Source organism: Homarus americanus, unplaced genomic scaffold (assembly GCF_018991925.1).
Source record: "Homarus americanus isolate GMGI-L3 unplaced genomic scaffold, GMGI_Hamer_2.0 scaffold51859, whole genome shotgun sequence".
NCBI classification, from domain to species: Eukaryota; Metazoa; Arthropoda; class Malacostraca; order Decapoda; family Nephropidae; genus Homarus; species Homarus americanus.
The window spans coordinates 10,296,289-10,310,482 of record NW_024711292.1 but is presented as its reverse complement, the minus strand read 5'-3'; the positions used below and the strand labels follow the sequence as shown (position 1 = coordinate 10,310,482).

Sequence of the window (14,194 nt, the reverse complement as noted above, 5' to 3'; positions counted from 1 at the left end):
TATATATATATATATATATATATATATATATATATATATATATATATATATATATATATATATATATATATATATATATATATATATATATATATATATATATATATATATATATATATATATATATATATATATATATATATATATATATATATATACAGTAAGTATGCTATAACGAATCTAATTGGTTTGTGAACCTCGCTGCTATAGTATTCACTATAGGGTATCCGTTCTAGGCCCTCAAATACAACCACTTAACAATGAAAAATATTAAGGTTGTACCTCTCTAGTCCGGCATTCTGTGGTCCGGAAACTCCCGTGGTCCGGAACGATTTTAGTTTGTCCAATAGGTAGATAGGCAGCTTTTTTTTTTACTTATCTGAATTATTATTATTATTACAGGAGTATTAAATTTTTGCCCCTCAGGCCCCAATGTGGGTCAGTGACCTATGCCCGGGTGGGCTAATCCCCTTAAAAAAAAAAGCCGCGGGAAATTAAGGTTTGTTTACATCTGGCAGTTCGGCTGCTCTCTCTCTCTCTCTCTGCTTGTCTTTACAGAGTACAACGTTTAACCCTTCAATATATATGAGCAGTAAATAAGTGTTGCTTTCATATTCTTATGTAGAGTAATGACAATATGTTTTCACATGTGCGCACTTACATATGCGCAGTCTCACTTTTTTTTTTACCATTAATGGTTAGCTACTTATATTGTTCCATTTATTAACATTAAATAACATTACAGGTACTTCAAACAACCATATTAATTTTTTTACATTAATTTTACTACAGCTAAAATCAGGGTCGTATTTTCTTGTTTTATATGTAGAACCAATCAGTCACTGGTTTTGTAAGCTTTAACATAAACAATGCCGGCAGCCGTCTCGTCTCCTGTAATATTCCACGTATTATTAATAAATTGTATTGTTAATTTTGCACACAGAAACATTAATTCAATAAAAACAAATTCAGAAACATTAATTAAAATATGTATGAACAGTAAATAAGTGTTGCTTTCATATTCTTATGTAAAGTAATGACGATATGTTTTCACTTACATGCGCGATCTCTCTTTTTTGTTTACCATTATCGTTAGCTACTTCTATTGTTCCATTTATTAACATTAAATAACATGACTTAAAAAACCATATTAATTTTACTACAGCTACAGCCAAGGTCTTATTTTCTTCAGTTTTATATGTAGAACCAGTCAGTCACTGGTTTTGTAATCAACGAAAACAATGCTGTGTCATTTCCTCGTGTGTTTTAATATTCTACGTATTATTAATGAATTGTAGTGCTCATTTTGCACACATAAACATAAATTCAATAAAAAAGACATTCAGTCATAAACAATAATGAATCTTTTGTATATAAGAGAAATGACGCTGTTTACACGATTATGCACGTCGTCTACACGTTGGCGGGCCGTTCAAACCTGTCGAAATTCAAGTTTCCGCAGTCAAAATTTTTATTTATTTATTTTTTTGTGTTCCAATAACATACGTTAAGAATTAAAAACTCACGAAATTTGAGAAGCTACTATACGACATTTAACCCTTCAATGTGTCTTCAAAGAGACCACGATGCAGAGAAAGTGGTGCTAGTGCTTCCAAGCATAAGCACAAGTCACTATCTATCCAGGAAAAGGGTGAATTTCCATGGTCCGGCACCGGTCAGGTCCCGAGGTTGCCGGACTAGAGAGGTACAACCTGTAATATAAAATTGTAAAAAAGTGCATAAATGTGCATTTAAACTCTTGAAATAAAGAATATCATTAATACTTGTAATAAAAAATAATAAATTAGTACAAAAAATGATAAAAAATCCTGTTCGTTGTAGGAGTTTCGTTCGTTATAGCATTCTCAATTTTATAGGTAAAACCGTTCGTTATAGGAATATTCGTAGTAGAATCCGTTCGTTATAGCATACCCCAGGTCAGATTCATGTGGGTAATGTTACTGTTCACTGCCATGCAGGACAGAGGTTCGTACACAAAGAAATGCATCATATTCATTGACACTATATATAGGTCATATTCATGTGGGTAATGTCACTGCCATGCAAGACAGAGGTTCGTACACAAAGAAATACATCATATTCATTAGCAGTATATATAGGTCAGTGGTTCACATACATTGGACGGCAAATTTGGGATAAACAGCAAGAATGTCCTCAAGCACCCCTCATTCAATGTAGTAATTACAAAGTTCAAGATACAATAAGCCAGGTGGCCTGAAGTCTTTGACAGTGTCACATTCAATAATATAATGTTCAAGTGTATGCTTTAAAGGTTTATCACAAAGTTTACATGCTGAGTGTTCCGGTATGGGTACAGTGTTACTAACCTGCCAGATGTGTCTGTATCCTAGCCTAATTCTGGCCACGACTACATCACATTGTCTGGTTCTGTCCTTATGCTGGCCATACCGGTCCATTGAGGAGTAAAAGTGACCGTGCCACCCCCCTAACCCTGATAGGGTTGCCTCACTGTTTGTCTACTGCACTGACTCATTCATGGTACAATATTGTTTATTAGTTTTTCATTAATTAGTAAAGATAAATTACTGTAGTAATCTGTGCTTATTAATATCTGTACCCTTTATATACAATACAGTACAGTACTATGTACTATACTGTATACCTCAAAGGTAAAAAATGTCATTCAAGACATCTTCAGGTCATAAGACCTACAATCCCCCCACCCAACAATGAGTGACCTAACATTACATCAGGTCAGGTTAGTAACGTGACCCAATAATCTCCCACCCAACCTTCATTGCATGTGTTAAGACATGATTAGTTATGTTTTAAATTCAATTTAGTGAAGTATCTGCCTATTCTAGGCTGAAGATAACAGAATTTGCTTTAGTACAATATATACAGTACACAAGAACACTTGACAACGGTGCGTAAATCAGTGGCAAAAAGGATAAAAGTATTACAGCTCTAATCACGACCGTATCATATAGAGCTTTTGATTTTTAAAATACAATTATTTAACCAACTTTTAGATAAAGTATTCAGGAGTATTTGGATAAAAAAACGGTGTGTCTGACTAAATTAGAACTGATTTTACTGACTCTGGTATCAACAACATTTCTTAAACTTTTTTTTATAAAAGAATGGAATTACCATCACTATATATCATATAGAAATACTTCGTTTAAGAATATCTTATTGGAAATATTTTGCAGAGAATTTATTAAGGGTCTTTATGACATCAAATTCATCTCCCTATCACAATTAGCCACGTTTGAGTGAGAAAGGGGGGGACTGACCACACGACCCTACCCACCCATATATCACACATACACCCAACATCACACACAAATACACCCTTCAACACACACACACGACTCATCTGGTATGTGTAACCGCATGGTAGCAAAGCAAGTTACGGTAAATATCAGCTCTTGAGGAGTGCTTGGCAATGCTCATTTCCACTCTCTATTTACCCTCACCTTTCTGCTTTCTCACTCCATATTTTAACATGTTGAGTAACTTAATGCTGAATGGATACAACTTTGCTCATTTATATTTATATCTGTACTTACCACAATCTCTCTAAAAATACTTTAGGTTTTGTGTTTATTCAAGACATCTTCAGGTTATGAGACCCACTAATCCTCTACCCAAGAAAGGGTGACCCGACATTCCATCAGGTCAGTAATATGAGACCACTAATCCCCCACCCTACCTCTACTGACATTGCATCCGGTCATGTCAGTTATACAAGACCCACTAATCCCTCACAGCTCCATGGGAGTAGAAAATAAGTCTATGCTGTAACACACAGCTTCATTCATGCCCATATCCTGTAGATTTATAATTTTTAAATATATTTATTTAACCAAACTTTTAGATAAACTATTCTGGATTATTATAGTAAAGAAATGAAGTTCATAGCTTAATTGGAACTGTATTTCTGGATTCCAGTAGTTTAGACTCAAGGAAAACCCCAGCACCCAGAAACGTTCTGGGGAAGTGGGCTAGTGTGTGTCTGTGCAACAGGTATAGTTTAGACACTCGGAAACTTTTCCCAGTAACCAGAAAAGGTTCCGGGGATAAGGAATGTTTCCGGGTTTGAGAAAGTCGTCTTGTTACCTGGAAATCTCTTGTCCCCGGAAGTGCTCTGCTCCAATTATTCTGGCTAATGGGGATATCACTTGTACATGGATGTGGGAAGGGAAGGTGTTGTAGCAACCCCAATATTTTAGTTATAAGGTACTATACTTTGTACCACAGAGTACCCTGTATCTAGGGCACCAGGATTAATATTCACCACTCCCTGGTAAAATTTGAATCCTGCTTTACGAACCCATTAATTGCTAACAACCTCCCCCATTCATGTCAGGCCAGCCACTGTATGCAGAACATCTCCACTATTATAGTAAATTCAATGTTTTCAACTTTATTTAATTTACAGTGCAATTCATTTTATCTGAATTCCAAACACTGTACAGTATCTGAATCTTCCACATATATCCAACTTTGTCCTCTTTGGTAAATATTCTAATGTAGGCCAGTAATCCAAAAGCAACTGAAGTCATTTATTTGTGTCTGACACCAGTAGTGCTATAAATGCTTTAAAAAAAATTGCTATGATAAACAAAAAAAATTATACACAGCATATCATAAAATACAATGGCACATATTTTATGTAAAAAAAAAATGCTCCGTCCACACTCAAACCGTCATCTAAGTAACGCCACAGTTCAGCCAGGCAGTCAACCAGCTGACTGAGATGTGTGTGTGTGTGTGTGTGTGTGTGTTTGTGCAATGATGTCACATGGGAGGGAGGGAGGCAGGTGAGTCGGCCATACAGTACAGCTCACTGCCTTCACATATATTCACCTCCCACACACCAGTGCTCTTCATTTTTCTTATTTTATAGTTTTCTATTATATTTTCTTTATTTCTAAACCACAGTATATTTTAATTTTTACTCTTTTACTCTTTAATAAAGAAAACGGTTTTACTTGGGTGGACTTTAATATCCTTAGTATGTAGAGAAAACACTGTTTACTGTATATGTAGCATTTCCCCTCCATCACCTGCAGCCTGTGTCACCTACCATGCTTCTCGCCTACCACAATGCTGTATGAAAATTTTTTAATACATGTAAACGTATATGAGGCAATAATTTTTTATTGTATTTTTTAGGGGGGGGGTCGCCTTGGTAAGTCGGAATTTGGGATAATTCAGCAAGGCCAGAACCTCTTACGTGCCGAGTTATCAAGGTTTTACGTAGTTAAACATGCCAATCTCCACTGAAACACATTTTTATTAACCCTTAAAACCCAGGTGACATTCCTTGACATTCACTTAGGCCACCCTGGGTGATGTTCCTTAACGTTCTTAATTTTTGTGGCAAATTTTGAATGTCCAGGCAGAATGAAATACTTTGTATGGGATTTTCATCAAATAGATCTCCAAAATTCTCTAGTGTTATGTATGAACCAAGTCACCATACATAACTTCTGGCAATTGCCTTAGATCTCACAATGCCTTGGTGGTCAGTTTGAATTTCTTTCAATTCCTGAGTTCTCAATCTGTCTGGAATTATTACTCTAGCACCTCTTAGAATTCATCCTTGTTCAGTAGATAATTCAGACCACACAGAAAAATAAGTATCATAGTTATGTTCAGAAATTAAATTTCTACCAGAAAGTAAGAGCCTGCTATACTCTTAATAAAATTGGATCTTGTCTAGTATATTGTGCAATCATCTTTGAGGTAAATGGGAAACAAAAACTATTGACTAACATTACTGTACTCTCTGTTTCAACTGGTGCTAAATCAACAGGCAAATGAGGTAAAGCATCCGCATTTCCTATTTTACCGGTTGTCCTGTATTCTAACACATGGGAGTAAACAGCTAATGTAGCAGCCCAACGATGCAACCTTGCTGCAACTAATGTAGGTAATCCTGCTTTGGGTCCCAAAATAGCAAACAATGGTTGGTGATTTGTAACTGAAGTGAATCTTTGCTTCCCATACAGGTTAATGTGAAATTTCTTGACTCCATAAACAAGTGCCAATGCCTCTTTCTAAATTTGTGAATAATTTTTCTCGGCTTGATTTAGTGATGTTGAAGCAAATGCAATTGGTATTTCTACTCCATCGGTCATTACATGGGCCAATACTGCTCCCAAACCAAAAGATGATGCATCACAGACAAGTTTGACAGGTAAATCTGGTCTGAAATAGGTGAGAAATCTGGGTGACATAATTTCTGCCTTAATCTTATTAAAAGAATCTTGACAATCTTTACTCCAATCTCCCTCAGTGTCTTTGGATAACAAATTATACAAAGAATGAGCTACAGTAGCTAGATTTGGAATGAATCTGCCATAAAAAGTAACAAGTCCTTAAAAGATTGGTAACCTGCCCATGTTTTTTGGCACCTTTGCATACTGTATTGCTTTGACCTTCTCTGCTGTTTTGTGGATTCCTTCACTGTCTATCTTGAATCCCAAATGCACAGCAGAAGGTACTTCAAACTCACATTTGTCTTTATGGATCTTCAGTCCATGTTCTTGAATGTGCTTTAACACAACTTGTAGTCTCACCCTATGCTCTGTTACATCTTTCCCAGTCACTAATATATCATCTACAAAAGAAAATGTTCCTTGAGGGCCATTGAATATATGATCCATCGTTTGTTGCCATAGTGCTGGGCTACTGGATACTCCATAAGGCAAGCGAGTTGGACGATATAAACCCAATGTGTGTTAAGTGTGCATAACTCCCTTGACTTGTTATCCAAAAGTAATTGTTGAAAAGCATGTTTTAAATAAATTTTAGAAAATACACTACATCCACCAAGTGCAGCAAACAATATCATCTGGTTTTGGCAGTGGGTGCTGTGCTAATTCCAACTGGGGATTCAGATACACTTTATGATCTCCACATAACCTTACATTACCATCACTCTTTAGCCACTGCGACCAAGAGTATACCCCATGCTGAATATGTTACCTTTACCCATGTTTTCCTGGCTTCTAACCTATGTATCTCTTGCTCAGTTAGTGGTTTCAAGGCATATGGAACTGGCCTGGGTGGAAGAAAATTTGGAGTAGCATCAGGCTTCAATGATAAAATAGCCCGTATATCTTTTACTGTACCAGGATTTTCATAAAATAGATCTCCAAAATTCTCTAGTATTATATTTCCTGAAGGAACTCTTGTGCTTTGTACTCTGAAAATTTCATGCCAGTCAAGTGGAATTTCTTTCAACCAGTCCAATCCAAACAAAGAAGGACCATTACCCTTGACAATGATAATTGGCTTACAGTATTTCTATGTACACACTCTTTGTACCATAGACCTATCACTGCACTACCGACTACAGGAATATCTTTATAGTTGTAGTCTTTCAGTCTCTCTTTACTTTCTTGTATGTGTAGGTTAGGAATAGACCTTGCAACTAGTTTTGGACATAACTGAAATGTCTGCTGCTGTATCTAATTGCATTTTTAGGGGTTTGTCATTTATGTGTACAGTACTTGTAACATTACTCTTTGTCTGTTCCTGGAAACTAAATTTATTTTGAATGCAAAATCTACTGAATTGTGATCTTGTGTGGTTTTAGGATCATCCTGATCTTGCATATCTCTGGCAGCATGAATCTGTTTTGTTTTACTTGAGTAGGACCTGGACTTACACATTTTAGCAAAATGACCAAGTTTTTGACAAACATTACATTTCTTTGTGGCTGGACATTTTGTTCTGTGTTGAGAAAACAAATCTGTATTACCATACCTGTAACATTCTTTCTGAGAACCTGACTTTACGTGCTCCTTTTCTCTAGTTTTATGTTGTGACTCTCTTATAGTTGCGCTATATTTTATTATGTCTGAAATTATTTAAATTACTTTTATAAGGTTGATTTTTCTTCTCCAATGCAACCTGAGACTCTCCTTGGCCTCCCATATCTGCTGCTTGGCTTTCTACAGTCTCCATAGACCTAGCAATCTGTAAGAGTGTCTTAAGAACAAGTTTTTTTTATTCTAACAATGCCTTTTTCATCTGATAGAAAACACAATGAAATATAAACGAATCAACAATTCTATCTTCTGCATCTGGAAATTCACGTGTTTCTGCGGCTTTTCTTAACCTGATAACAAAATTATCCACTGTCTCCTTGGGTTCTTGCTTCACCTGGAGAAAACGAAATCTCTCATACCTCTTGTTCCTCTGTGGTAAGAAGTGGTTGTTGAGGGCTGTAAAGGCTACTTTGTAAGTTGTCTCAGTAACTCCCAGAGTCTCAAAGATGCCTTGAACCTCCATACCTGCTGCATTAAGGAGAAGTGCTCTCTTCTGGCCATCTTCTAATTTACCTGTTGCCTCCAAGTAGTACTAGAAGGCTCTCCTCCAAACCTTCCATCTTGGAGCAACTGACGAAGGTTCCTCAGCGACCGAAAAAGCTGGGGGTGGTGGCAAGTTCAGTGGCTTGATGCATTGTCAACCTCTTGAACTTCTCTGCCTGCGCTTCTCTCACCTGCTGTCATCGCCAATTTGTTATGTATGAACCAAGCCACATCACATACCTGCCAACAATGATTATTGTCACTTGTCATGACTCATACAACTCTGCATTATAATCCCATCCTTGTCGCCACATCACATACTTGCCAACAATGATTATTGTCACTTGTCATGACTCATATAACTCTGCATTATACAGTAATCCTATTCTCGTTGTCAACGTTCTGGTAGAGAATCAGGTATACGGGATGACTTATACGTCCATGGTGTGGGTTTTCTTGTCTTTATTGCACACAGAGTTAACTGCCAAAAGCACCGTCCAAAAAGTATAAGTACAGACACAAACTTGTTTACTCATCGTGTACAAGCGTCCAACAAAATAGAATCACGGGAAGGCATTTAGCATATAAAGTGATATAAACTCGGTGCCGGATTTAGACCTGTGGAGGCCCATGGGCAGCCTCTTTGTGGAGGCCCCCCTCATTATAACTACGCAAGAGGGTGAGGTGGCGAGTGAAGCGAGCCTAAACATCTGGGAGTTACAGCCCCTGGGAAAATTTTGAAATTTTAACACTTCTTTGGAGAATTTTGAAGCCATATGCAGTTATATTGAGGAAATTAGAACACAGCGCCCTGATGGCATTCGTAATGGAAGTGATAATGAAAAAAATATTTTTTGTTTTTTTTAATCTCAATTTCGTTATTCCATGTAGTACATTTTTAATCATTATATGTTTGTGGAATTTTAAATATATTATTAGCAACACAAACAATAGCATTCATTAAAAATATACGGTTCATAGGAAAACCAAGTATTCATGAATTTCAAGGAGTAGCTAGCCTAATTGCTATCACGCTTCTTGCTGAACATAGTTTTACGTGATGGAATAGATAAACATGAATTTTAAAGAATGAAAATAAAAATAATCCAAATGAATGAACAAATAAATAAAATATTGTAATATATGGAGGCCCCCAGATTGTGGAGGCCCCTGGGCAGCTGCCCACTCCTGAATCCGGCCCTGCACGCTTTGGTGGGTGCTAACTCATATTGTCCTTAAATCATGTCAATATTGTCTCCGTATCATAAGTTATAGCGTGTCCTGCGAGACACGAGTACCAATGTATTAGTGTCTGAACTGCTTGGTCTTGTGACTAGGGTTGTCGCCCCCTGGGGTGTAATAAATGAATTAAATAATAAATAATAAGTCCAACATGACTAAACAGACACCCACAAGCAGCAGATGCAAGTTGTGGGGTGTTAAGCTTCAGAGATAAGTCACATAATGTTGGGAAAGACCTCAGTAGCTCCATTCCAGCCCCTAGGGTCTAGGCATTCCAAGTAGCTATCAAAGCTCCTTCACTTGAGGAGTTTGTAGATGATTATTGCTTCCATAGTGACTGAGTTTGACTAAAAAGACTCGGTGAATTGTCCCTATAATTTGGATGTGACTGTGGTGACGTCACTTTTTTATTCTAATTGAAGGGTGGCTGAAGTTTTCACACTACATAACATCTGGTGGTTGCTGGTGGGGCAGCAGCGGTCATAGTTTTTTAAACAGAATTTTAAATACTCTCAATTTCACACACATATATATATATATAGATACAAGCTTTATGTTTAAGATGGGATTATGTAAAACATTTTAGAATCACAGCCTCTGAAATTAATTTTTGGTAAAGGTACTGTATATGCAAAGAGCAACTGAATGTCTAACTGTAAGACCAAACCCCTGAAGGAAAGGTGGGGGAGAGAAGGGGGGGGGATAAGAGGGTAGGATGGGTGGTCAAGGTGCTAATGGACACAGAAAATGAAAGGGAAAGTCCACTGCCACCTGATGAAGTTTCTAACTTAATTAGAAATGCATTTATGGACTGGTAATTTAGACTCGAGGAAAACATCCCCAGCACCCAGAAACATTATGGGGAAGTGGGCTAATGTCCGTGTGTGCAAGATGTCTAGTCTAGACACTCTGAAACTTTTCCCAGTAATCTGAAAAGATTCCTGGGATAAGGAATTTTTCCGTGTTTTAGAAAGTCATCTTGTTAGCCGGAAATCTCTTATCCCCGGAAGTGCTCTTCACCAATTGTTCCAGCTAACGGGGATATCACTGTAGTGTACATCGTATTACAGTGATATCATCGTTAGCTGGAACAATTGGTGCAGAGCTTTTCTGGGAATGAGATTTCTGGGTGACCAGGCGACTCTCTCAAAGCTGAAAAAGAAAATCCTTCATAGCCGGAATTTTCTGGGTAATGGGAAAATTTTCTCATAAATTCCAAAAATTGCCCATTACATCATCTCTCGAACCCGGAAAAATTCCTCGTCCCGAAATTTTTCGGAAATTTCCGGGTAACGGAAAAATGTTCTCGGAAGGTCCAGAAATTGCCCATTACATCATCTCTTGATCCCGGGAAAAAATCCATCCCAGAATTTTCCAGGTAACGGAAAAATTTTCTCGGAATTTCCAGAAAATCCGCCTGATTTTCTTCTCAAACCCGAAAAAAATCCCCCATCCTCAGAATGTTCTGACCCCCGGGAAAAAAATTTCTGAATTTTCAGGAAAATGTGCCCCTCAGAAAATCGTTCCCAAAGTTGGAATTTTCCAGATAATTCCGACTTTGGGAACGATTTTCCGAGAAAATTTCAATTTCTTTTATCAGAGAGTTTCTGGTTTGAGGGATATCCTTGGACATCATGTTCATGATAGTGTCCACTTTATAAGGGAAGCCTCATGGTCACAAACGTTTTGGTAGACAGATACATTACTGTATAGTATTTATAAATAAAGTTTCTGTGTCTGAATCTGAAACTTAATTACAGGTGCTTGGAACCATTGCTCTTATTGATGAAGGAGAGACTGACTGGAAGTTAATTGCCATTGATGTCAATGACCCAATGGCTCCACAGCTGAGTGACATATCTGATGTGGAGAAGCACATGCCAGGCTTCCTGAAAGCCACTGTGGAATGGTTTAGGATTTACAAGATACCAGATGGCAAACCAGAGAACCAATTTGCTTTTAGTGGAATGCCTAAGGATCGAGATTTTGCTCATAAGGTTTGTGTTAGCTTGAAATTTCTTTCTTAAGGACAATGCAAGTTAAGTAGGTTAAAAAATAATAATTTTGAATAAATACTTTTCAGCCCACTTATACTTATGACACTTTCCTAACTCTTAAAAATACTGTACTGCAAAGTAATTTATATTTATTACTCTTATTTACTGATATACATTGAGTTCCAAGTTAAATTTCTGGTCCAGATGTGAGCCATTCTTGTGAGAACTTCTTCATTATTACCAAGTACAACCATTTTTCACACTTGCATGGGGTAGCTGTGGTTACCTTATGGCAGCTCTATATTTTGCATGGTCTCATGCTATCTCTTTTATCAGGTTCCTATGGTCTCGTGCTATCTCTTTTATCAGGTTCCTAACTCTGTCATTTCTTATAACCTCCCCCCATGTCATTCTTGGCATACCCTAGGTTTTCCTCCCCTCCACATAATAAAAGAAAGACTTTTAAAACTGTCAACATACATACTTTTTTGCTTAATTCAGAAAGAATTACTTTGCTTAAATTGTACAAAATTTGTTGTCTGATAGATCATCATGGAGACTCATGAAGCATGGCAGAACTTAATAGAGGGAAAGTCTGATGCTGGTGGATTAAGCACAGCCTGTGTGTCTGTTCCCAATGCAGCAAACAAGGTTTCACACACTGAGGCTGCAGCAGTTCAAGATGCCTCTCCTGAACCTGGACCAGGACAGACTGTAGATCCCAAGGGTGAGCAAAAACTCTATTTTATTTTTTTATTTATTTATTTTTTCAAGGAATCTGTAGCTGTATATTTTTTAATTTTTAATTTTTTTTTTTTTTACTTTACTTAATAAAGGGCATAATGGGTACTGAACATGGATATCTAAAATGGAAGGCAGAGATTTTTATTTTTTTATTTTATTTTTTTTAAAGATAAAATAGGTAAGTTTACATGTTCATTACCCCTTTGCACAACACAGTTTTAAATATTAAATTATATTTAAGAGTAAATAATTTATATTTATTTTATTTTTTTAAATAATAAGGATATGGTCAAGAATTGAAAGTGTTTAGTAAGTTAAGATAAAGGGACATAGTGATGACCAGGCTTTTATGTGTGTGTGTATGTAAGAAGAAATAGTGACATGTGAAAAATAGGCCCTAGTAATCCTGGTTTAAGGATGAGAAATGGATACTTTGACATGTTAATTTATAAAATGTTAATGCAGAAAAATGGATGTTTGGCATGTTTTAACAGGAAGAAATCCAGAAGTCACTTGTGGGAGACAGTAAGATCACTTGGTAATAGTAATCCCCATGATGTAAAGTTGAATATGAAATTTTTCACCCTTCAAGGAAGCTTAATTTTTTTAGTAGTATATTCAGTCCATACAAATAGAGGAGCAATAACTTATACATTAATTATACAGAAAAAATAAATCATATTTCCTATATCACTCACAGTGGAGATTAATATAGGAACTCTCTAGAGATAGGTACATAGACATTGTTTTTAAATTAGAGTGAGGGAGATTCTAGCCCCCATAAGGATTTAAACTCACAATTATATTTCCTATTTAATTCCTCTGTATTTTAAGTTTTAGCTGGCCTAACTATAGTGCGTTTCTCCCAGCTGAGAAGAGATGCCCCGCCCCCTCCTCAAGAGTTACAGCAGATTGGTTGTTGCAATCTGTCCGATTTCGTCCTGAAGTAATGATGTATTTCAAAATGAGTTAATTCGTAATCATTGGGATGACTGTTTCTGATGAGAAAGATATTTAGCTAATTTATATAAAGATACATACATTCATTATTTTAAACATGAGCACGTAGGAAGTTTATCAGAATTCTTATATACAGTACTACCCCGATTTACGCGGTCAATTGAACCCTCGGAGTAGCGCATAAAACGAGAAACGCATAAATGGAATAACAGAACATGTGGGATTAATTGAAATAGAGACTGGGCCGACCCCCAAACTCCACTTTTTCAGACACAATACCTACGTTGTAGTAAAAATAGTATCTTAACTTTATGATGGTATGCACACACACATAATATAGAAGAGAAATACAGTGAGTTCTGCTATAACGCGTGTTTTGATAACGCGAATTTGCTCTAACGCGATTTATGAATTCGGAACAATATTTGTATAACGCGAACGCTTGTTTGCTATAACGCGATTTTTGCTTACTATTTCTCCAATTTTGTGGTATTAACTGTGAATATGGTAAAGAAGAATATCTCCAGAAAGCGTTCTGATGATAGAATTCCCGGTGATTATCGTAAAAGAAAGGATATAACACTTGAAGAGAAGCTCGATGTTATCAACCTCAAAATCACCCTTCTCCCCATCAAGTTACATTCATATTTTTCAAGGCAAGAGTATTAAATTTATAGCATGATTTCATTATTAGATATAGATGTAACATTTATTAGACATGCTGCTTTCCTTTGTGTTAGGCTAACTACTAAATTTTTTCGATTTCGAGTAATCTGCACCTAACCCTATTTTCTCCATAAGCCCTGTTATTTCTATTACGCGATTTTCTATAACACGATATTTTACAAGAACACAATTATCGCGTTATAGCAGAACTACCTGTATCAATAAGAGAATAATATACTGTACCAAGTAAAAGAAAAATCAAGGCTTAAC

At 36.5% G+C, this 14,194-nt stretch overlaps 1 protein-coding gene across 1 annotated transcript in view; it reads left to right on the top strand.

The window, feature by feature from the left end:
* Nucleotides 1-12,281, top strand: part of LOC121878366 (inorganic pyrophosphatase-like) — a gene marked incomplete at its 3' end in the record, with an annotated part of 94,444 nt that extends 82,163 nt beyond the window's left edge. Inside the window, 2 exon segments of the mRNA XM_042384602.1 lie at nucleotides 11,318-11,554; nucleotides 12,101-12,281. Coding sequence (XP_042240536.1) covers nucleotides 11,318-11,554; nucleotides 12,101-12,281 — 418 coding nt within the window.
* Between the last annotated feature and the right edge of the window lie 1,913 nt (nucleotides 12,282-14,194).